The sequence below is a fragment of the Rhagoletis zephyria genome, unplaced genomic scaffold, assembly GCF_001687245.7.
Source record: "Rhagoletis zephyria isolate East Lansing unplaced genomic scaffold, Rhagoletis_zephyria_1.1 Rzeph_scaffold_00267, whole genome shotgun sequence".
NCBI lineage: Eukaryota > Metazoa > Arthropoda > Insecta > Diptera > Tephritidae > Rhagoletis > Rhagoletis zephyria.
In genome coordinates this window covers 35576-61008 of record NW_016157351.1, presented here as the reverse complement: position 1 = coordinate 61008, position 25433 = coordinate 35576, and the positions used below count along the sequence as shown (strand labels likewise).

Below are 25433 nucleotides of genomic sequence, written 5' to 3'. Positions count from 1 at the left end.
ATACAGTGACTTCTCGTGGCGTTTTCTGCCTCTTGCTTCATCATATACATCGCTCCTTTCGTTTTTCCAACCNCGCGGTTGCATAGCTCATAATTTCACTTTTGATGTTCGATCTTCGATAACCAGCGAAGATCGAAAATCGAATGCAACTCATAATAAGGGCCTAAAAGTCACTAGTATTTTTAATGCAATCCTGCCAACAGCAGTGTTTTCTGCATACACTTGCATCCAGAACTCTCTTGGCTCCCTTCGTAGTATTTAATAATCAAAATGCTGTCTTCACTGATGTCCAGAAGGCTTTCAAAAGCTTAATTGGTCATCTCAGTAGGTTTACTTTTCGGGCCACATGAAAACGGGTTTGTTATCCAGCTGAAGCCATCCTCAGAGTCAGTGTTGGGAAAATATTCGACAATGGCTTTTTCTGAACCTTCCCAGTTAACGCTGGTAATGCGCGTTAACGCTAAGAAAATAATTTTTACATCCAATTTCACGAAAGCAATTTAAGTGATAAATGATTTTAATTTTTTTAATTTTATATGGAAATTGCTAGTGAAACCGGCTGTTATCAATTTTCTAAGCGTTAACTTCGAAGTTACATACGTTTTTCTGATTACTTTGTTTATTTATGGGGTTTGCATGCAAATTACTAGAAATTCTAAAATATACATGTCACCAATAAAAAAAATCTCGACGTGCTAGAGAAACCAGAGATGTATTTTAACTTCTCAGGCCTCTGCTATCATCGCAGCGTCATCCAATACGGGTTTTAAACCTAGTGGCGACATCTTTCTAGTCGCCAGGGAATACCGAGGGATCATACAGTGACTTCTCGTGGCGTTTTCTGCCTCTTGCTTCATCATATACATCGCTCCTTTCGTTTTTCCAACCACCGCAAATATCCGCACACTCGCTCCATTTCAAACCATTGTTCTGTACAAATTTGTCGATAGCTTTAGAATTTTCGTCTTCGATTTGCATCGCGAATGGGTTCCTCACTAACACGAGAAGACTGCCGCAGATTAGGTCTACAAAAGTACCGAAAGTGGTTGTGAAAAGGGTACGTTTTCGGCTACTTTTCTGAAAATTTTGTGATTCAATTTTACGTTGACACAACGTACTGGAGAACTACGCTTTAGAGCGAAATATCCCTTTGCTGCAAGCTATTTGTGTTGTGTATGGGGTTTGACGAGCCGCTGAAGGTAATTTTAATAAAAATCCTTTTTTCCTAACATTAGGTTTGTTTTTTACATTATGAAATACGAAATGCTCTCACAAAATTGAATAAACTGCCCAACACCACGGGAACGCAAAAACCCATTTTCGGGCCCGAAACTAAGAGCACAACCAGCCACCGACGTAAAACCGTAGACCGTGTCAGCTGATACGACCTATCTTAAGAGATTCTCTAGTTAACGAAAACATTACGGTGACGTTGTCGTTGCGTCTCTCTCTCTCTTGCAACAGCAATTTCATACGGAAAGGCTTAAAGTGTCAAATCGCCCAAAATTATAAATTTAAGATTTGAGCGGCAGCAAGCGCAATAACGTTAAACTAATGGTTCATTTGATATGTTTCAACAGCTAAGTATGCACATATTAGATGGGTTCCCTAAATGGCAAGAAGTTGCAAGAATTTACAGGAGTTTAGCAGAAAACGTTCCCGTACTCGGTTCTCTGGCAAAGTAGGGGAAAAATGGGAGAGTAAAATCGGTCCCCTCTTTGTCAGAAGTTGCAAGATTCTACCCGAATAATTTTGGCTGGTAAAATCTGGTAAAGTGTCAAACCATCAGCTGTTCAAACGAATTGAAAGTTGAGTAAGCAAAAACAAAGTACTTCTGCATTTTCACCTTAATTAATATATCGTATCGAAGAAATATCAAGTTTTGTAACTATTTTTGTTAATTTGCTTGTGTATTTGCGTATAATTTAGCAGATCGCCAAATGATAAAAAAACTGCTATGTTAACAAAAAATGGCTTCCATGGTGTATTTGGCACTTTTACCAGTTTTTACCCGAAAAGCGTTCCCGTACATTTTGGGTTTGCTCTCTTTCTCTGAGAGCAATTTTGCTTTTTGAAAGTTTTACAGGTTTTATCCAGAAAAATTGACTATTAGCTATAATTTGAATGTTTAAAATTTTTCCTCTTCTGGCAGTTTGACAATGTTCATAAACTCGCCCGGAAAAATAGTCCGGCCGACATCGGGCTAGAGAGAAGCAAATATTACTCGCTCTGGGTCTCAACAGCCCGAGAACCAACAATTCGTTAAATCGTTATTAAAAGAACATATTTGTAAAATAATAGTTAAGAGAAAATACCGCCTATCAAGGCAATGTATTCAAAGAATAAAGCGTTTTTTCGCTCTCCTGTAAAATTTGAGTGCTGTTAGATAGGCGGTTTTGCAATTGGGCGATGGGCGGTTTTGCAAAAACATCGACGATATATTTTTACATTTTAAAACAATTAAACCTCTTTATCCTATCGAAAGATTGAATATAAGGATAATTGACGGTTTGAAAGTTTCTTTTATTCCCCAATCCGGCTTTGTTTACTTTTACTTAAGAAATGTCGTGGCCGTCGGTAGTGTACAGTCTTGTATTCTATTATTCTTGTAATGGAGTAGCTCTTCGTAGAGATGCTTAAGCTCTCTCCGACACTCGCAAAATTAGACAAAGCTCAAGAAAAAAGCTCGCATTTCATTCTGGAATTGGTTTTTAAGTAACCATCACTGTTGGTTTGGCAGTCCACTCACATTGTTACTTATATAAACAAACTAATGTGAAGAAAATAAATTTAACAAAAAATTTCAAGACAAATTAAGAAAGACAAGTGTGAACTAGAGGTATACGCCGCCGAGCCACGCCGCCGCCGCCGCCGATTTTTGTCATTCCTCACGCGCCGCCGCTGAGCTAAGAAAATATCGGCGCGGCGGCGCACACAGTGGCCGTGTAGTGTATTTAATGGCTATAAATCAAGGAGGTTGCGGAGCTTCATGAAATCTTGCACAAATTTATTTTAAATTTTTTAAGAATTTTAATTGTTTTTTTACAAAAATACGCCCACTTTTACGCCCACCTCCCATACAACTTAAATAGAAAATGTGGCATAACTTCCATGATTTTAAATATATCAACTCAATTTTCATAACACATTAATATTATAATTGTAGAATGTGCTCCTGAAAATATGAACTTAATCCGCCAATTTTTACGCCCACCTCCCATACAAATGATATTTCAAAAATGCCATATCTTCTGTAAATTTGTAACTAGAATGTATATTTTTCGCAAAAATGCATATAACATCTATTAAATGCTGTTTTGCAAATATGAAGAAAATCCGCCCACTGTAACACCCACCCCCCATACAACTCCAATACAAAAATTTTTACAGTTTCACTCTATTTCATTTATTAACAACTTTTTCACATCTTCGTGATAATCTAATTTTTTAAGCTTCAATTTCGTTCTAAATGAATTGATGTATGGGTCGGAGGATATCAACAAATGATGCATTACGTCTTCGTTAGTAGAAGAGCGCCCAGTCTTGCGCGAGTGATATAGCCTATAACGTCTATAATCTTTGTTCCTCGCTTCCTGCGCTTCTTCTGATAACATTCCTTTGAAAAATAAACCATATGTTAATTTAAAATGTATGAAACAAATTGTATATTTAACCTACCTATAGGTAGAATGGCCTCAGATACAATTTTGCTACCATGTATCAAAACTTTATGCACTGTGATGGGCATGTAGTACCATCCATACAAATCAATGCACAATTTTGCCGTGTCTATACAATATATTTGGAATTTCTCAGCGTCTATTGCCTGACTGCAAGTTATTGTGGATAATATAATTTTGAACCGATGAATCAGTTGCTCATTTACTCCTGTTATGTCAGCTGTAATTTGAGGGTTTTCAAACAATCGTCGAGCTGTATTCCCATTGTTGCTGGAACCCATTCCTTGTTTAACCACATCAACATTTATTCCCAATACAAATTTAAGTCTTTTTTGAATTGTGGCCTGCTTTCATTTGTTTTCTTCTATATGAAAATTACCAACAAGTTGTTGTAAAAATCGCCTCTGTTTTACAACAACACGCCCTGCGGCCACTGTATTAATACACTATGGTACCGATATTGCTTTGATAGAAATTATTATTATATTAGAGTAACGAAGTGCAGAGGGCAATGACTTATTGTGTGTTAGCATCATTTAGAGACTTTAAAACAAACGTTTTGTTGTTATTATAACCGTACACATTATTTTACATTTAATGTTGTTTATAATATGTAGGAAATAAACGAGCAGCAAAGAAAGAAAGAATGCGCACTTGTTTTTGCACGCGTAAAATAACGCATAACGCATATTTTTTACTGTAATTTTTTGGGCTTTCATTGTTTTTTCGGCGGCAGGCAAATTGGGGCCGGTTTTTTTTTTTTAGTCTGTTAGCTGAGACTCTCAGCTTTAATTTGGTATAGGACTCCATGTGTCGCACTGCTTCGCACACAACTAAAAGTCTAACGGAAAATCATAAATGTTTATTTTTTTGGCTCAAAATATATTGTCAAAGGAATTTTTTTTCAATTTTTTTTTTTTAATTTACATAATGCGTATGTCTATTTTAAGTGAAAAAATACTTATAAGGTACATTCGGTGTATAGTTTATAAGTATCAAGCTTTTGAATATGACATAGAAAACTATCACATTTGAGACTTGTTCACATACTTCAACTTTGAGGTGCTCGGGACAGAAAACCAATGGAGATATTTGCATGAAATTTTCCACACATGACCTTTAGATACTTTTTAACCATCTGTGCAAAAATAATCAAAATCGGAGAGCAGGTCCAAATTGATTTATTGCCGCAGTGGACACAGTGTGCGTCGGCGGCGACGTTCCGCGCTAAGGAATTTTTTACAAAATTTTCATGATGTATGTATGTACATTAAAATACATCGTTTGAAGGAACTCGTTTAAAAACACAATTTTACGAAATGAAAATTACTTTTTAAAGGAGTTTTTTTTGCATAATTTGGGCCACTGGACAGGAATATGATCTCCTTTATTTTTCCAAAAAGAGCGTAATTCAGAAAAAAACATATGTAATATATTTTTGGATCGAAAGCGTTTATTACAGTTAAATTAGGGTAGAATATTGGTAATCTAACGATTCCGCAGTAGACAACTCTTTCCAATACTACAAGAACAAGAAAGTTATAACACATCAAAAACTTTAACGCCAATATCTCAGAAAGCAACTTTAACCGAAGCAGCTTCTGTTCATCTAACTCATTCCATCTAACTCCTCAATTATTAGAGATAAAACAAAGACAAGTTGATTTTCCTGAGTATTTTTTTTTTATATTTTAAACAGACTTTAAATAAAGAGCAAACACTTTTTTTTGCTAATTTTTACATTCGTAGGTTATTTTATTTTTGTTATTTTTATGGCCTTATAACAATTATATTCAACAATTTTTATGAGCTTGAGGCCGTTTCAAGTGAAAACTTATTGTGGAAAAGCAACAATAATTTGAAAAAATGGTAGAAGTGATAGCTATTTCGGAAATCACCACATTTCCTCATCAGACTTCTTTCAGTAGGATTCGAACCGACGATCACCACTGACTCAGCCAGTTGCCTACGCACTGTGCTAAGTTTGTCTTGTTAATTCTTGTTGCTTATTTTCCACTATTTCACTTTGCTAAGCCAACTACAATCAAGCGCAGCTATTCCGCTGCAATTCACTTGATCATGTGGTTGTTGGTTTTGTTGGTTTTTGTTAATATTTCTATTATTAGAATGTTTAACTTTTAGGTGTGCTCGTCCTTAAGTTATTTGTTTTTGTTATTTTTATGGCCTTATAACAATTACACATACGTATACAAGTACTAGGTGGCTGTGTGAAAATTACGTTTTTGAAGGTTTTGCTCCCTTGCATCGCAACGTTTTGAACAAAGGGTTAAAGTTCTCCCTTTTTGGTAAAAACTAATATTATTTTTCATTACATTCGGTTCTCCTTAGAAAAATTTGGCGCTTAATATTTTAGTGGAAATTTTAACCATCTATAAGCCATTTTTTTTAAACAGTGGGTCAAAAATACACGTTCTGGTTCGAGTTGATGTGTTAAGCTTTTGGAAAAAAGTAGACCAACCTTGTTTTCAATATGTAATCCGCAAAAAATCGTAAGAACTCCGTAATTTAACATAACGGTTGATAAGATTATTGCAAAAATTTATTGACAGCGGCATAAATTATCCCAATAACCTAACTTTTAAAATTTTTAATTTCTTTAAATTTAAATAGTACATACGGATCTATCCTGCAGAAAAAAATTATCAATTGATAACAAATAACACAGTTGTAGTTAGCTTTTTTGCGGGATTTCTATAAAATATATAACTTGTAGTTAGCTACAAAAAGCTAGCTTGAAACTACATAGTTGACAAGTAATGCAGGTGTAATGAAGGAGATTGTTTTCTTTAAATGCGTTTGAACAAACGCGTTGAGGACAAATAAAAGGAAGATCGAAATTTCATATTATCATTTTGAAGTTATGTCTGACGGAGTTCGAATATGGGACCACCTACAGCAGTATATGAAAACAAATATGAAATGTATTAAAGTAAATAATAATAAAAAATAAAATAAAAAAAATATATTTTGTTTTTTCTATTGATATTTTATGTCCAAAAGTAGCTAGTTACAAGTTTGTTACATCTAATGCAGAGGTAAACCACCCTTGACTATTTCGCGGCCATCGCCATGGAAATATAGTTAGCTTTCGTCAAAGAAAATATACAGATAATAAGTGACTTTTAGCTCCTTCCTAATCAACTTAAAGTTAGCTTATAGTTAGATACATTTCCTGCAGGGTGTAGAGAACATACAGAGCCATGTGTGTATGTATGTATATTAGGGCGGGTCAATTTGTATGGATCAATTTTTTTCGACATCGTTCCTAGCATATTCGGATTCTTCATACAATTCTAAGAAAAAAATTTCTCCAGACCATAGCACTAGAGTCAATTTCGAGCCTGCGCATTTTTAAAAGAAGATATCTTATATATAAAAGTGAATTTCTTTCCGTTAGTCTCGGTAAGACTCGAAAACGGCTTGACCGATTTGAATATTTTTATTTTTTTGGTTTGCTTTTTATAATATCCGGATGGTTAAAACCAGAAAAAATAGAGAGTTGCCACCTGTTTAAAAATTTCAGTATAAGTAAATTAATGAGATAAATTAGATATTACAATATGGGTGTCAAAAGAAAGAGGTTATGAAGACTTACAGGCGAAAATATTTTTGAGAGGGGTTGCCACCTCTTTCAAAATTTAATTAAATTAAATTGGTAAGATAAATTAAATATTGCAATATGGGTATCAAATTAAAAAGGTTTAAGAAAGCTTACTACTGAAAATATTCTTGAGTCGGGTTGCCACCAATTTCGAAAATTTGTTTCAATTAAGTTAACAAGATAAAGTATGTATTATAATATAGTTGTCAAACGAAAAGTATTTGAAACTTTATTGATTAAGAAATATTTCCTATAGGCCTGCCACCTACCAGAGACTGGCTTGCGTTGAACGCCAACTATTGCATACTCAATACTGCTGCTTTGTATGACTGAGCAGCGCGTTGACTTAGTAGCAGTGATCGGACTTCAAAAAAATTCTGTGTGGTACAATCTGGAAAAAATGTGCTAGATTTCAGAAAAATGTGGTAGATCTCTGGGTTTGGATCAAACTTTTTACAAAAATTAAAAAAATTCTGCAATGGCAAACTTTTTAATTAGACTCTAAAAAAATTTTATTTTAGTATAATAAAGTGCAAGTTGAATTTTCCCGAGTTTTTCACAAAGTTTACACATATGATTTTTATGTGTTTTGGTGTAGAATGAACTATTTTTTTATAAAAAATTATCGGAAATAAAGTAGAAACTTTGCCTACATTACGAAAAATTCACTGTGCCAATACTTTTGTTCGTTACAAAGTAAAAAAAAATTTAACTTTAAAAAACCAAAAAACAAAAACAATTTTACAATATTTCAAAATTATTATTCGAATCATAAATTTTTTTATGATTAACAATATATTTATAGTTCTTTTGGTTTTAGATCCGTTTTGCTTTCAATTCGAGGTATCATTTTTCTGCATTCTATTGTCATAGCCATAACTCCCTCTCTATTTTTATCTATCAATCAATTTTATATTTTTTCGGCATTTTTCCTAATTACAAGTAGAGCTTTATAAAACTTTTATAACACCAAATGTTTATCAAGCATAGGATTTTGTGTTATCCGGGCAGGGTTATTAATTTAACCAGAGAATATGTTTTCTTTATTAAGTTTATCCAGTTACCTATCTTAAACTGCTACCTGTACTGTATCAGCGGTTAAAACTTGTAATTTTTTATTTAAAATTTTAGATAAGGAATAAGGGAGTGGATGAAAAATATATAACGCTAAGAACGGCCCATATATATGTATATGAAAGAATACACACATGCGACGACTCTAGCCATTGTGAGTCACTCCTTTAAATTATAGTTTTTTCTTCTTCTTATTGTATTAAAAAAATAACGTTCGTAACACTTTAGTAAATATTCCGTATATTAACTTAGTATATATTAAAGACTAGAAGATGACCCGGTGAACTTCATACTATAATTTATTTGAATTTCACTTTGATAAATTATAACAAATCTTCAAAATTCAATTCAATGAAATCACTAATAGCTGTTATAGCTGATAAAAGATTCCACACCTATGAGATGTGCCACACCCCCTTTTACAAACTCATTTATATACATATATCTTTCTATAAGCACCTACCATAGGTATCTGTGCCTTTCAAATTTCGAGTTCATGTGACGTATAACTCCGAAGTTAGAGCTGATTAAAAATTTTCACTATGGGATGTGCAACCCATCGCCACCCCTCCCCTCCAACCTCTTGGCGAGTCCGCATTTTTTTACCCTATTATAGGTCCAGGAGTCATGGCAATACTCTGGAAAAATTTTATTCGATTCTGTCCATCCGTTAGGCTACAACCTGGCACATACATACATGCATACTTCCACAAATATATAGTAGAATTTGCTTTGAAGCGCCATCTTACGGTTCTTTGAATAAAAAAATAGATATCAGAAATGAATTGTTTATATCACAAAACTCCGGAGCACCAGTTTTATTTAAAAAAAAAAACATTCGTAACACTTTAGTAAATATTAATCTGATTATTGACTTAGTATTAATTAAAGATATTTTCTTTTAAAATTGCGCAGGCTCGAAATTGATTTTAGAGCTATGGTCTAAAGGACTTTTTTTCTTAGAATTTTATGTAGAATCGAAATCTGCTAGGAACGATGTCGAAAAAAAATTGACCCGCCCTAATGTATATACCTCAGACCTTCTTCTGTTCGCCCATCCATCAGCGCCAGGCACTCAACATTTTAATTCGAGTAGGAAGTAACGTAATTTAAATTTAAAACTAGTTCAATGAATAAATTAAATAGAATTATAATCTGAATTGGCATGATGAATGCCTAACGCTGACGAGATGACATGATAAGATTAGTAGCCTCATGGCTCTCTGGAATCTACCTTATGGGCAGTAGCACCGGCGTTTCCAGACGAGCCGGCGCACTATGGGACTACAGCGGCCAAAAGTAGTAAAAACAGATAAGCGAATTCTGAAAAAATAATTACGCAGATGCATAGCAAAATATCCAGCTAACCCAAACCAAAAAGAATTTTGGATGAAAATGCATATTTGCAATCATGATACGAGCTTAAAGTAGGAGCAATGCGAAAAAATATATTTGTTAGAAAAGATTTTCATTTTGTCGCAAGTAATTGAATTAATTTTTCCACTTGTGCGGATATATAAAAAGCCAATCTGATTGATGAGCAGTTTTTGAATATATCTGTGGTCAAACATTGCTTTAAATTTTTATACATCTTTTGAAATGTATAAAACAGTTTACCTTAAAATTCGACATAATTTTGTGAGTGTAAAATTTTTCGAGTGCTTAATTTAAAAAGGGATATTTAAAAAGGACCTAGGAGGCGAGCTAAATTATACTTAGGACAAGTAAACATTAAATATGTGTGTCATATCTCAAATAGTTCCAGCTGCGAGGAACTGCGAGTTCAGCTTCTATTCTTCCTTTTATAGACCCATCTCCTGTAAAATTTATTGAATTTTTATTGTAGAGCAAAAAGGAAAAACTCTGATATGTACATAAAATGAAAGATATGCAATATAAAGTGGAAATTAAAGAAGGTTTAGATATTAATGACTCGCCAATCTATTACTCCCAATCAACGTTCAGCCAAAAATGGACGTTTCTCTGGACGGGATCCGTTTTCGATGACAAGAGTCCTGCTTGCCTTAGCTCAGCTTTTGTTGTATAAAATGTAGGTAAAATTTAAAGTTTCAGTGTAAATACATATCGTGCACATAATTTAATTTGCAGGTATTGTAAATGTTTTCGCTTTGTCATTTTTAAAATGAAGAAATAGGAAATTCTTTAGAAATAAAATAAATGTGCCTGTTCATTTTCTCCAAAATCCATACAATTTAGTACTTGGAGTCAAAAAAGCTGAGTAGGAGGTGAGCGCCGTAATAAGAAGCTCTTTATTATGTTCCAAGTTGGAAAATTTAGGCTTAAACGAGCAGGGCACACCGAATATCATAAAAAAAATTTTTTTTTTAATTGCGCCTGTTTTTCTAGAATTACTGGGCGATAATGTAAACCGATTTTGACGATCTTTCAGATTTAAGCTTTTCTCATTAAAACCAGCATATGCTCTGAAGTTCATCAAAATCGGATAACATTTACTATTTCCGCCCACAAGAGTTGTGGGCGTGGTAGCGCGTTGAATTTTACAATTTTCCACAGTTCATCATTCCTAAGTGCCGAACAGCCCATATACGAAATTTCAGCGAATTTTTAGTACGGTTACTACTTTTGGCCGCAGCTTATATGGGGACGTCCCACTGTGCGGCGTCGCCGCCGCCGCCGATTCTTTTTGAAGTTGACCACGCCGCCACCGCAAGGCCTGTCGGCGTAAACCTCTAGTGTGAACGCACTTGATTTCTATGAAGTAATTTACGATGTAATGTGAACGTGATTTAAAATGCTCCTTTTTCATAGTTCAAACTAGGAATATTACTGAACATGATTATATAGTTTATGTACAGGAATGTTCTTTACATCGTTGTCAAGAACGACAGAATACAAGATTGCGCCCATCAGAGAGGTTTTGTGAGAATAATTTTTGTGTCACGCTGGATCAGTTGCGCGAGAGAAATGTGAAAATTCGAATAAGAATGCCAGAAGAAGCAGAAATTTTGCAAGAAAAACGTAAAAAAGTTGCACAAGAGTGTTGTCATACAAACAGCGATTCTGTCAAATTCACTAAGAGCGGAATAACAGTACAATACCCATATTTGTTCCCTACACCATTGTTTACGTACGTGTTTATAAGTGGAGCAAAATATATACAGACACATTCAAGTACTTTGTACATACATACATGCATATGTATAGGCCTATGCAGATATACATACATATACACGTACGCACCTTTCTGACGTGCACTTGTTTGTATATTTGTACATGTGTATTTATGTTAACACATATTTCTGGAAGGAAATTTTAAATATATACATATGTAGCGCTGCGATTGAAAGTTTCGGTTTTATGCTAAAAATAAGTTCTAGTATGTACATGCGCATTTTCAAAAAAAAAAAAAACAAAAAAACTAAGTAAATAAGGAAATTCAATTGGCACTTAGGTCGAGTGGGATACAGTGACACACCTACTAGTTTCGTTTTTTTTTCATCAAACTCGCGTTTTTACGCCTCTGACACCTCATCGAGTCTTTTGTTTATTATCATTCTTTTTTTGCTCTGTATATATGTATTTTGTATATTTCCTTGAACATAACTGACTCAGCGGTGTATACATACTTTCTCTGATCGCTGGTTCTTTTCTTTACGTACATTTTTTTTAAATGCGCCAGCTAAAATTATGTGAAATATATTTTTATAACAGTGTATTAATTTTATACTACTTCGTCGTTTAACTCCTATAAAATAGAATGGTCAAACTGCTTTGAGCATCGCCAATAATTTAGGATACGTCACTGCTGTGGAAACGCTGAAGGTGGTTACCGAAAAATCAGTTATGAATATCATAACAGGCGTGTTGGAAGAGAAATATAAAGTTGTTGCGCCTGAATTGATGCATGAAACATTTATGTCCGATTCTGAAGACGAAGGTGGTGACGAACACATAGATCATCAACAGTACAAATACATGGCGACTGATGACTTAAAAGCATCCGAGCAGGATCATCAAAACTACGACACGACCAACAATGACGACCACATCGATCATCACCAGCAAAAGCAAGTTCAACAAGTGCATCATACGCAATTGACTGCTGGACGTAACAGTTTTTATAGTGAAAAAGGTAAATAATATGTGTGCTAAATGAGCTCTTCCGGCGTCATATGTAATCTACATACATATGTATCCCTACAAGACGCGACTATCCGAAACTTGAAAGAATTTCTCTTTATATTTATATTTATTAAAAAAAAAACGGCACTAACCTTTTTTATTGTCAAGTTAAAATGCCTTTGTCTCCTAAAAGTTGTTGTAAAATTAATATAGTGTTTTTAATATTTTACGCTTAATCAATATTTTTATTTCATTATGGTAACTCTGTTACTCTCCTTTTTACCTAAAGCCTAATTGAAGATGTTTGATAAAGGAATAGATTTTTAAATCGGATTTCAAATTAAAATTTTGCTTTTTACAAAAGCGCGCTTTATCAGATAACCACGAGATACGGGCTATAATATTTAAACTCTTTGATTTGCAAATGATTTCATGCAAATATCCACTGTGAAGGCATTTTTATCAACGCATCATGAAAGTTTATAAATTCAACTGAAACTGGATTAGCATAACACCCTTATTCCTTTTAACACATGTATGTATATGTACTTAGTACATATGTATACGCTTAGAGTTATTTCCACAAGGCCTTAACTGCAGTTAATGCCTCTTGGAAAAAGAAGATTACAACTCGAAGGAGGTAATTGCTCATATTTAGTACAAGCAATCGAAAGCAAAAAGTAAGAAATAAACTTTGCTTATCACCCCATGTTAACGTTCCTTGAATTTACCTGAGCTTTTAACTGCAGTTAAGATTTTGGTGGAAATAGGCTATTAAATTGCAACAGAAACGCATCGGCACTGCGTATAATAAATCATTTAAATTTTATCGAAAATTATTTCACAGACCATAACGATTATAAGAAATAAAATTAAATGTTGCTGTATAATTATTACGTTACACTAAAAACTTTTTCATCTTCTCCTAGTAATTAGCTGGGACTTTTATTTTTTCGTCTAACGGGAGGATTATTTTACGATGGAAATCATTTCCGTCTTGAAATAAACGTCCCGAGAGACGAAGAAAAATAAAAGTTCCACATAATTATTATGAGAACACGTAAATGGTTTCCGTCTTGAAATAAACGTCCCGAGAGACGAGAAAAATAAGTGCCATATAAAAATTATGAAACGACGTAAATTCTTTCCGTCTTAAAATAAACGTTTCACGAGACGAAAAAAAATAAAAGTGCCATATAATTGTTAAGAGAAGACGTAAATCATTTCCGTCTTGAAACAAACGTCCCGCGACATGAGAAAAATTAGAATCCTACATAATTATTATGAGAAGACGTATATAACTTCCATCTGAAAATAATCCTCCCGCGAGACGAAAAAAAATATTTCTCATAAATAGGGATTATACAAAGACGAAAATTTACTCTTAAAACAAGGCGACGTTCGTGAGCTCAAATATTAGGATAATAATTATTTTGGGTCTCTGCTCCATATCTATCTATTTCCACTCCATATCTATTTATTAATAAAGTTTTTTCGATTTAAACTGAAAATTCTGTAAATATTTTAAGTATTTTAAGTATTCATTAATGAAATAGTCATATAAATACACTATATGTCGAAAAATAGGCGTTTTTAGTAATCAATGTTATTGAAGCCCGGAAAACTGTGGAACCTTCGGTGTCTGTCAGACTACCACGTCAGTCGCAGAGGGTTTAGCGAAATCCGGTATGGTTTATAAATTCTTCCGCTTAATTGTAATTTTTTCTCTTCCTTTATATTCTGTAAAGTCCATGATTTTTCGGCTTCTTCAAACCAATACCCGATAAAGCAGATCGACAACGTTGCGATAACTCGTCCACCTATTCATCTGGGGTAGGTATACAAAAATATGAATCATCATTTGACAAGCTTGTATTCGCTTATCTCCATACTTTCTGCGTTTGTTTTTGGAAAATGCAGCTTCCTTGTGTCGTTTTTGGTGGATGCACGTGGCGGTTCAATGCGTGGTTGCCGCCACAGCGGCGTTCGTGTAATTGTGCCACCGAAGGCTTGTTCGCAACCAACGCGTATCACGTGCCGTTATGTAAAGCCGCAACGAGTTCATAACCCGCCACCTTTGATGGAAGGTGAAGCTTTGGTTAGCCGGATAATGGAATTATCTCCAGTGGAGGCCAAATTTTTAGGGTAAGATAAGTAATTTTGGGTTTGGGAAATGCTTAAAATTTTTTATATTACGTACTATGCCTTAATACGCTTCATTAAATTATTATTTTCAGTCCAGTTGTGTTAGAGGTGCCGCATTTCGGTTCTTTGCGTGATAAGGAACGTGAAATCATAATTTTGCGCTCCGACAATGGAGATAGTTGGCGAGAGCATACTTTATACGATAGTGATCAGGATCTACTGCATATAGCTAGTTTCTCGGATGATCGTACGGTTAAATTATGGGACATTGGGACTGAGAAAACTACGCTTACTTTTGCAGAGCATGAGGATTATGTGCGCGCTGGCGCGGTAAATCCCATGTCACCAGACACATTAATATCCGGTGGTTACGACGGTAAAATTAAGATGTATGACACACGTACACAAAACGTTTCGTTCAGTATTGATCATGGGAGCCCAGTTGAATCTTTGCTGTTTCTGCCAACGGGTGGTATATTTATCAGCGCAGGTGGTACAGAAATGCGTGTGTGGGATGCTTTCGCTGGATGTCGACTTTTAACGAAAGTATCACAACACCACAAAACCATTACAAGTCTACGTCTCGGTTCCAATGGCAAGCGTATACTTTCTGGGAGCTTGGATCGTCATGTCAAGATCTATGATGTCGCAACATACCAAACTGTGCACACGCTTGATTTCCCCAACGCCGTGCTGAGTCTTGGAGTTGCGCCGGGAGATCAAACTGTTGTGGCGGGTATGGTAGACGGGCTTATTTCAATACAAAATATGGAAATAGATCGCAATAAAGAAGCGAAACCAAAACGTAATGCTAACAAACAGCGCCGGCTGACTTCGATNTGACATTGTCGAAAACGCAAACTTTTTGGATGGCAGTCAAAAATGTTTGAACAATATAAAAATCGACCGTGGTCTTAATTATAGGGATTTGTTAAATGCTGGTTTTAAGTCAACAGCAGTGAAGCCCATTATTGCAGCAGAAGCAGTAGTAGATGACAAAGAGTCGGAAATTGTTCAGGTGGCTACATTGCAACTTCAGCCGGATGGCGGCGACATTATCCACAGAGCCGATATTCGTTTATCGGACATATGTAACATGATCGAAGGCGACTGGATGCGCTTGGCCAAAGAATTGGGTGTACCCGAGACCGATATCGAGATTATTAATGCGGAATACAACGAGCGGCCGTCTCAAAAGGCTATGGTGATGCTACGTCTTTCGCTTCGTCAACAAGGACCCACGGCAACGAGCAACACCTTAGAACGTGCACTACACAATATAAATAGAAGTGACATTGTCAAGAGATGCATATTTAATATAGAACCTGTAAAAGATGACTTGGAGAGAAGCATGGCCAAAACTCAGCTGGACGAATCTGAGTTTAATGAGCTAGGAATACACTTAAATAAAAGCGCTGAAATGCTGTATGATGAGAGTAAAAAAGCCCCAACAGCTACCAATGATAGCTCTGTCTTGCATGATTCTCTTCTGAGGGGAGTACAAAGAACTGAAATTGAAATTGAGGAAAGCAATGAAAATTGCAATTTAGTGGCAGCTGCAGTAGATAATAACGTGTATACAAGAAGTAAGTTGTATAAAATTCTCTAGTTCCCTTAAATTGATCTGTATTTTTACAGAACATGCAGCAACCACTAAAACGCCGCCACCCACGCCAAATGATATTTCGCAATTTCACACAAGTTGCGATTTAGACAACATTCGGCGAATCGCTGAAGAGCATACGCAACAAGTATTAGACGAAGCGCAGAGCAACATCGAAAATGATGGTGAGAATATATATCCCACGTTTAATAACACAGAGATGTAAAATTTACGTTTTTTGAGATTTTTAATACAATTAATAAGCTTGATAAGAAGAATATGTTCAGCCTAAAGGTGGGATTATGCATACTTCGCATTACTTCGCACAACTTCTTAAACGTAACGCAACTTTACAAAACTTAAGGCTGATTATGCTTCGCATGCAACCAAATTTATTAGTACTATCAACGTTATGCATCGACGCAATAGGGTTATTCACGGTGTGTGAGCAAAAACAGCTGATTTGTGGTTTCTTTAGGTAAATAGATTTGTTTATAGAAAAATTAATTTAAGTGGTTTTAAGGTGGTATAGTCCAAATTAAATCGACACTCAATTTCTTTGCAGTTTGACATAATTTTCAATACAATATCTGTAAAAATATGTAAATAAAATACGTATGTTTTATTAAGAAAATACGTAATAACTATATGTATTCAACGATATATTTACCAGAAAGAGCATAAAAATACCTTTCATTTGATATGTTAATTTTATATAGCTAGGTTTAAGGGCTAAGGTTAAATGCCAACTGCGAAATAAAATAACTGTATTGATATTTTAATATAAAATGAAAATTTTGAATAAAAAATAGCGCGATATTTTCTTCCAAATGTTCGCCTGCAGAGCTTTTTTTCTTTTAAGATATAAAATCATATTTTAGTATTTAGTGATATTACCAAAGGTTTTTTATTATAAATCATATATTTAAAGGTGTTTTTGCTCTTTCTTATCTTGTGCATATCTTTTAATATAGTGAGTTGCGTATTTTTTTAAGAAAAACAAATTCTTATTAAAAAAATTGCCATAATTTATATATACATGTAATATACGCATATTAAATCAAAATACCTTTACCTTTCCAACCATATCAATATTTTGAAAATTGGTTCAAAATTTTTCGAAATATAAGCTTTTGAAAATATTGAAAATTCCACGAATTCCGCTCCTATGAATTTGCACAAAAGAGAATAGGGGTATTCTCGAAGTCTTGCACGATGCACGGATTGCACGAAATGCAAAAATACTATTCCAAATTTCGAAGAGTACGAGAGCACCCCAGCGAAATTATGTATCAGATACAAAAACAAGAGACAGCAAAAAGAAATGAAGTGAGCGAGATGAGAGAAATGAGAGAAATATGTAGCAATTCCAACAACAAAACAACTAGCACAGGGTCGCATTTATCATGCTATGCTATTTTGCAATATACATGGTTTCGACGTTGCATATTTTGCAGCGATAGGAAATATTGTTTCCCATGTATTTTGTTGTTTTGTGTTTGCAAGTTATGCAATCCGTGCTACTTGCAATGGCTTTGCGAGATTTGGAGAATACCCCTAATGTATTCCATTAAAATCATGGCCCGCCGGCCATGTTCACTTTTAGTGTTTTTAGCTCAACGGGCCCTATTCTCTACTTGTTCCCAAAATTACATTCATAGAGTTGTGAAATCCCCTAATATGCTTTCCATGCATCTCTGTAAAAATATTGCTATTGGTTCCACTGCAATTCAAATGCAACTTAAGAAAACGTGAGGCAAAATCTAAACTCAACGTATCGCTAATTTTTTACAAGTTCTGCTAATTTCTGGGTAATGGAGTACATACAAATTGCATTCAACAGATTTTCACCTGACAGTTTGGAGTTTATGCGAAGTTGTGCGAAGTATGCATAATCAGACCAGAATAGATGACTAAATTTCCCAAAAATGGCGAATGCTTTGATTTTGTTTTCCCAAAAAATTTAACTTTTTAAATAATTTTGTATATTACACTGTGCGACAGCTCAAATCGGTATTGAGTAAAACCAATTGCAAGTGATAGCTTTAGATGTCAATAATAGGTTTGTATAGTAACAAATAGTCAGTACTAATTTGTACTGGAACCTGCAAACTTTTACTGGAAAAGTGTATAATAACCCAAAAAATTTGCAAGGGAGCCCTGAATCGAGAGCGTAATACCACGGGATAGCTGCAAATTCTTGCAAGTGAAATTTTTACTAGCAGAAATTAGCCAGCAAAAGAAGAAGACAGATCAATGTCAAAAGCGGCCATTAGTTAGTTGGATTGGTTAAGCGTAAACAAAAGTAAAATGAGTGGAAATCAAAATATTAATGATGTACTGGACTGTTTATGTGCTTGTGTGTAAAGCAAAGAGTTTAAAACTGATTTATAACAGGTCTATTCTGCACGTTACCGAAGATTTTGTAACCGGAAAATTGTATTACCAAAAAATATTACCAGTTCTTGTCACCGCAATTCCAGATACGTTTGTAATGCAGTTAAAATATTCAGCAATTCAGCTATAAAGAATTGTGCAAATCCTGGCGTTGCATATTTCACGGGGTAATAATTTGTTACCAGCTTATGAGATGGTAACAAAATTTACCGGTTACAAGAGTACACAGAATGCGAAAAGGGTTTAAAAATTGACAGAACTTTATTTACCGTTTACAAACTTTTTATTACCAGTGCAGATTAGACCTGTATATAGTAAAATGTTAACAGTAGAATGTCAAAACAGTGCAACAACTGTTCACTTGAAAGTTTTTACTAGTTTTGTGTTCAACCTTATCTGCTAGTTTAACTTCTCAGTTTTACGCTCTATTTTGCTTTTACGCTCTCGCTGCACTTTTTTACTGGAGAAGTTACTATACACACCTAATTCTACGTTAATAGCTTTTCGGAGTTTAACTCAAATAAGGAATATATCCTTAGTTGAATCCTTGCACACAATTTATTGTTTAATTGGTATTTGGATACGAAGAATTTGTTTATCATAAGCTTTGCGCTAGATGGTGCTGCAGGCTGATTTTATTGAGTTTTTTTTTCAAATAAATACTAAAATTAGAGGTCTCTATTCAAAGAAATTCAGTCGCGATTTGAAATTTAGATTATTAATATCACAAACACCAATTTTAAACACCACAATCAAAACCTAAGCAGAAATTAATTTAATTAATTGGTACAGTGAAATAGCAAAACGGTGGCTATTTGTGGTAAGGTCCATAAATCGTTTTGATTATTGCTGAGATGTTAAAAATAGATTTGCCGGTCTCGAGGGGTTGTGGAATCGCCGCCATTTTGGAAAGGTTGTACGCTAGCCGACAGTACTTGGGGCAATGACAAAGAAACATTGCTAGCAACATACAAGGCAATAGGCCGGCCGGTTTTAAACTACGCAGCACCAGTGTGGTCGCCGGGGACTAGTAGGCCGCAGTGGATGAAGCTACAGACAGTACAGAACACCGCACTCAGGACTGCGACTGGATGCCTCCTGATGTCGCCAGAACAGCACCTTCATAGCGAGGTAAGAATGCTCCCAATCAAGGAGCATAACAATGCTCTGCAAGCAGTTTCTGACTGGGAGCCACAGATGTGGCCACCCAAACAGACAGCTGCGTGCAGAGAAGCCCTCACCTAGGCACGTCAGGAGGCATCTATACGAACTGACGAACGAAGTCCAGAGCTTCATCAAGCAGCCTCTGGACCCGTCAGCTTACCGACTGGCCCTGAACGGCATTCATAGGGAGTCAGTCTCGAGTTATGTAGACTCTAGACCTGTGAATGCCGTTCTAGGCACACAACCACCGGACATAGACGTGACGGAGCCTCATCTGCCTCGCGAGACAAGAACCACAATAGCCCAAACTTCGCTCTGGCTACTGCAGCAGGTTAAACTCATACCTGAGCAGACTGATTGCGGATGTGCCAAATGAGTGTCCGACATGCGGAGAGACCCCTCATGACTCGAAACATCTCTTCGCATGCCCGGAAAACCCGACAACCCTAACGGCTTTGTCCCTGTGGACCGACCCGGTGGAGGCTGCACGCTTCCTAGGGCTGTCGTTAGTGGAACTTGACGACAACGACTGAGATATCAACCGATCTGGGCGGGGTTGTTGTAGCCGCTACAACAACAACAACAAAGAAGGTTGTAAACGTTTTTCGCAATTTACATCGATACCGTTAATTTTTTTTCGAAAAATTCATAGACTTGTTTGTCGGCCGAAAAAAAATCTAAATTTTTTGTTTACGACTATTTTTCTAACGTCATTATTTTGAATGTTAATAAAAATTTAGTGATGGATTTTATTTTTTTAACTTTTCGAGAGTGGATTGTCCTAAAACAGTTAATTGTTGGAAACTATTCCCTTCTAATCTCAATTCGAGAATATTATGCATAAAATATTCGAGTAGGCCATGCGCGCTGTACGGAATATGGCGCTGTGCGATTAAGGTGATATTTTTTGCCGCCAGTGCACATACACTGCCGCTGTGATGTAGTGGTAAGCAGTGCGCGCTTCCACTCCGCAGGGCCTGGGTTCAAGCCCTGGTCAAAGCAACAACGCAAAAAAATGTAGAAAAAGGGGTCTTCTCTTAGCAGCGGTCGCCCCTCGGTAGGCAATGGCAAACCTCCGAGTGTATTTCTGCCATGAAAAACAGCTTCTCATAAAAATACAATCGCCGTTCGAAGTCGGCGTAAAACTGTAGGTCCCTCCGCTTTGTGTGACAACATCGGGGCGCACGCCACAAATCGGAGGAGAAGCTCGGCCAAACACTAACATATTTGTCGGCGCCAATCTAGTCCTTGCAAAAAATGGGACTAATCCGGGATGACTCCGGGAGCAATCGCAAAGGAGCATGCGACTATTACCACTTTTGATCTCTTTATATGGAATTAACTGAATGCCCAATTGTACCCGATGAGTAGTAGTAGTAGTAGTAGTATCAACTCAAAATTTTTTCGACAAAGGTTCTGATAGTTGCTTAATTGGAGTCTTCTAAATTCAATGGCGTCCTCAGTTTTTCCCGATTGGCTCCACTTTTGGAGATAGCGGTACTTGAAACTTTGCTTAAATTTTAACTATTATATAAAAAAACTCAGTTTTGAAGATATTTTACTAAAATTTTGCACACGCTAGTATTTTAATATTTCCTTCACTATCCTAAAATCATCGAAATCCGTTCACCATAACATCTGGCTCCAAAACAACTGATTGTGCAGAGACGTTGGCTTGCGTTATAACTCCTCCAATCAAGCAGGTAAAAATTTAGTATAGGTTCACTTTAACATATAGCATGCATAAAAGTTATTATTCAGATATGAAGTTAGAGTTATAGCGCAAAAACACATATCTGAGTAATAAGTTGTATTGGAGCTACATTTTAAAGTGAACCTATTTCGATAATTTTAAGGAATAATTAACGTAATATTAAAAAAAAAGTAATTAAAAAATTGTAGTAAAATAACTTAAATACTGAGAGAGTTATTTATAAAATAGTTAAAATTCAATCAAATTTTCAAGTACTGTTATCTCGAAAACCGGAGCCAATCTGGTTCAACTTTCAAAATCTTTGCTCAAAACTTACAACTTGAACAGCGTAATTTGAACCCAGCTTATTCTTTTGTTTTCTATTTCATGTTTATTCCTCATCTAACTTTTGAAGCACTTGAAAATGAATTACACCTATATTAGTCGATTTATTAAGAGATTACGAATAAAATTATATATAAAACATAGGTGTGCTCACAAATTTAAAAATTATTATTTTTTTTTTGGAAAGTGTACCTATTTTTTAGATTTGCCCATATAGTTTAAGAAGGGACATCAAGGAAACGTTGTCTACACCAACTTCTCTCAAATGCATTTGATACAGTCACTCACAACAATTTATTGCGTAAGCTAGAGTGTTTAGGTATACACTCTACATTTCTGGGCTGGGTTAGCTCATATCTGTCCAATAGATTTTCTTTTGTTGAAATCGAGAATACAAGATCATATGCCTTTGGAGCCCACTTCTGGGGCTGGATTCTGTAACTGTGAGTTTTCAAGTGTACACTGAAAATCGTGTACACTGTCACTTTGCGATTCAGCAAGTGTGAGAATGAGTTTTAACTGTCAAAACTGTGTACACTTCCGTTTCAAGAAACTCACAGCATTTTGTTCGGTGAGTTTTGCTTTTCCAGTTGCTGACTTTCAAATAAAATAATCGAAAAATGGAAATGAAAGCAAGAAAAGTTTCAAATGAACAAAAAAAGTTATTTAATAGAATATATGGAAAATAATATTGGGTTTGCGAATGATAGGTAAGTGAAATATTGATAAAAATGTGTTTTATTTATACAAATTCGTATGTTCTAGATTTGAATCGGTTGATGGTGCACATTTAAGGGCTCAGAAGTGGGGTGATCTTGCTGCGACCCTTAACAGCTTAGGAGGTGCTGTAAAAGATGCTGCTAAATGGAGCAAGTATTGGTCAGACCAAAAGTAAGTAAGTAATTATAAATTTTATAACGTCTTCAAATGTTTTGTTTTCTACAGAAGTCATGTCAGAGAGAGGGAGGTGCTGTGAAGGTCAACGCTGGAGAAAAGTGGACGCAATGGACTTGGACGTTTAAAGGAAGCGTCCGATTTCGAAAAAAGGGTGCTTCAACTCATGGCCCCAGTAGTCATCACAGGAAACGACAACGTTCCTGATATGCTAAATGTGACGGTAATATGAATATTTTAAGACTAATGTACTAAAAAACCACATATCGTTACCTAATTATGGAAAGACCCTAACTAATTTTACTTTGTACCGGTGCATAACTAACCAATTAATTGATTGAATTAAAAAAAAAACTCTACATCAATAAGATAGTTTCAGAGTTTAAAATAAACCAGTGTTATCAAGGAATACGAAACTAAAGAACTTAAGTTTTGATAAGTACGCTGCAAAGAAACAAAAACATTAGAAAGGACCTTTTTATATTAAGGAAGCAATGTGTAGTTTGTAACCAAATGTTTTTTTAACTTTAGCAACCAGAAATGGAGCTTGAGTTTATAGAGAGTGAGAGTGAGGCAATCAATACCGGGCAGGTATTACCCTTAGCGGAGCCGCAAACACCACTTCCACTCCCAAGGCCACCATCTCCTCCTCATCGATCATCGTCGATCAGGAAAAAGAGAACCGGCTCAAATTAATTTTAAGGTGAATATTTAGAAATAAAGCAAAAGAAACTAATTGAGGAAAACAACATGTTGCGAAAAGAAAAAAAAGAAATGGAGAAGGAGAAGCTTAGAGCTGAAATAGAATGGAGGAATAAAAAATATGAATTAGAATTAAGAAGAATAAAAATTATGGGGATGCAAACCACATCTCTGCAATAAAAAAAATATTAATAAGGAATTAATAATAATGTACACCGGTCAAAAAAAGTAATCGAGAAATTATATTATTTCAAATATTCAATATATTTTTTATGTAAAATATGTTTCGATAATTTCTGTTTAAATTATAGTTCATTCTATATACCAATCAAAGTGTTAAACTTTGTCCAAAATTGGGAAATTTGTTGAACTTTTTCAGAATTTTGCATAAGGTTTGAAGCATTGATTCACATGGTTTTCGTTATAGAATGAACTATATTTTAAACAAAAATTAACAATAAATATTTAACATAAAAAACATTGTAAATATTGTATAAAATATCACTTGTCAATTAATTTTTTTTACCGGTGTACAGTGAGTCATACTCAGAATTAAACAGTGAGGTTTCTACAATAATATTGCAAATGTTTTTTAATTCTGAATTCCTTTTCCGTTAATTTTTTATAAAGTATAGCTCACTAACTAACAAAAAACAAATGAGGAAAAATCAACAAAATTTCATCAATATTGCTTACTTTTAAATTAGAATTTCTAGGAAAAAATTTGGTGTACAGACCTGTAGCCCATTAAATTTTAATAAAATAAAGTGCAAGTTCGAAGCCGCTAAAAATCGCGTTGATTTTTGATACTTTTTTCCTGGCGGTGCTCTTATTTTCTTATATGTATATAAAAAATTTTCCAGCAAAATTGAGCAGGCAAACGTTTTTTAATTTTTCCTAATTTTTGCACAAAAATGCAATTTAGATTAATATGTTTTTTGTTAGATAGTGAGCTATACTTTATAAAAAATTTACGGAAAAGGAATTGGGAATGAAAAAACCTTGGCAATATTATTGTAAAAACCTCACTGTTTAATTTGATTATGACTCAGTGTACATATCTATCAATAATAAACATGCTACAGGTCTATTCTGCGCTGGTAATAAAAAGTTTGTAACCGGTAAATAAAGTTCCTGTAAATTTTTAAACCCTTTTCGCATTCTGTGTACTCTTGTAGCCGGTAAATTTTGTTACCATCTCATAAGCTGGTAACAAAGTATTGCCCCGTGAAATATGCAATGCCAGAATTTGCACATTTGATTCATAGCTGAATCGCTGAAAATTTTTACTGCATTACCAACGTTCATAGAATCGAGGAATAAAATTTGTTTTAAATGGGTCATATATTAAAAAGGTCACAACATATTGATAAGTTTTGACTATTTACTTTTTCAAATTAATTTTAATATTTTTTTTTATAAAAATATATTTATTCTTTAACAAACCCCGTATAAAGTTGAGTAAGTAAGCTAAGTTTAAAACTTAATGCAAATAAATAAATTTTGAAAAAATCAAGCTTTTTAATTCGATTTCTTATAACAATTTTGAGTACGCAGTTTTGTATCTCATTCGATTCTAGTATAATAAGGTAGAAGTTTGAAGTAACTACGACTTACCGTTAACTTTTAGCATTTTTTTATGGGTGTTGCGCATTTTCTTGCATATAATGAGTCATCCCATTTTTTATATAGAATATAATGAGCAACAAAAATCCACAAATATACGGTCCCAGTAGCGAAAATGGTCACCGGTAAAATCGTCACTAATGAGGATTTAGTGACATGTTGTTGTTGTTGTTGTAGCGGCTACAACAACCCCGCCCAGATCGGTTGGTATCTCAGTCCTTGTCGTCAAGTTCCACTAACGGCAACCCTAGGAAGCGTGCAGCTTCTGTGGGATCTGTCCACAGGGACAAGGCCGTTAGGGTTGTCGGGTTTTCCGGGCATGCGAAGAGATGGTTCGAGTCATGTGGGGTCTCTCCGCATGCCGGACATTCGTTCGGCACATCC

General features: G+C 35.0%; 2 protein-coding genes across 2 annotated transcripts in view; one reads left to right on the top strand and one right to left on the bottom strand.

The window, feature by feature from the left end:
* The window catches only part of LOC108358525 (ankyrin-3-like), a 251386-nt gene that overhangs the window by 207891 nt on the left and 18062 nt on the right, over positions 1-25433 (top strand). The window contains 6 exon segments of the mRNA XM_017609928.1: positions 12115-12490; positions 14229-14313; positions 14401-14625; positions 14718-15462; positions 15464-16211; positions 16264-16413. Of these exon segments, the coding sequence (XP_017465417.1) occupies positions 12115-12490; positions 14229-14313; positions 14401-14625; positions 14718-15462; positions 15464-16211; positions 16264-16413 (2329 nt within the window).
* Positions 3009-4214, bottom strand: LOC108358524 (uncharacterized). The gene is made up of 2 exons (XM_017609927.1): positions 3679-4214; positions 3009-3616 (listed from the first exon to the last, which is right to left on the bottom strand). The coding sequence occupies exons 1-2, from the start codon at positions 3959-3961 to the stop codon at positions 3393-3395; spliced, it is 507 nt and encodes a 168-aa protein (XP_017465416.1). The 5' UTR covers positions 3962-4214; the 3' UTR covers positions 3009-3392.

Excerpts from the sequence above, each read along its gene's own strand:
- LOC108358524 (XM_017609927.1), bottom strand. The coding sequence starts at position 3,961 with ATGGGTTCCAGCAACAATGGGAATACAGCTCGACGATTGTTTGAAAAC. Across the intron at positions 3,617-3,678 it reads TGAGGCCATTCTACCTATAG|GAATGTTATCAGAAGAAGCG; the intron begins GTAGGTTAAATA and ends TATTTTTCAAAG.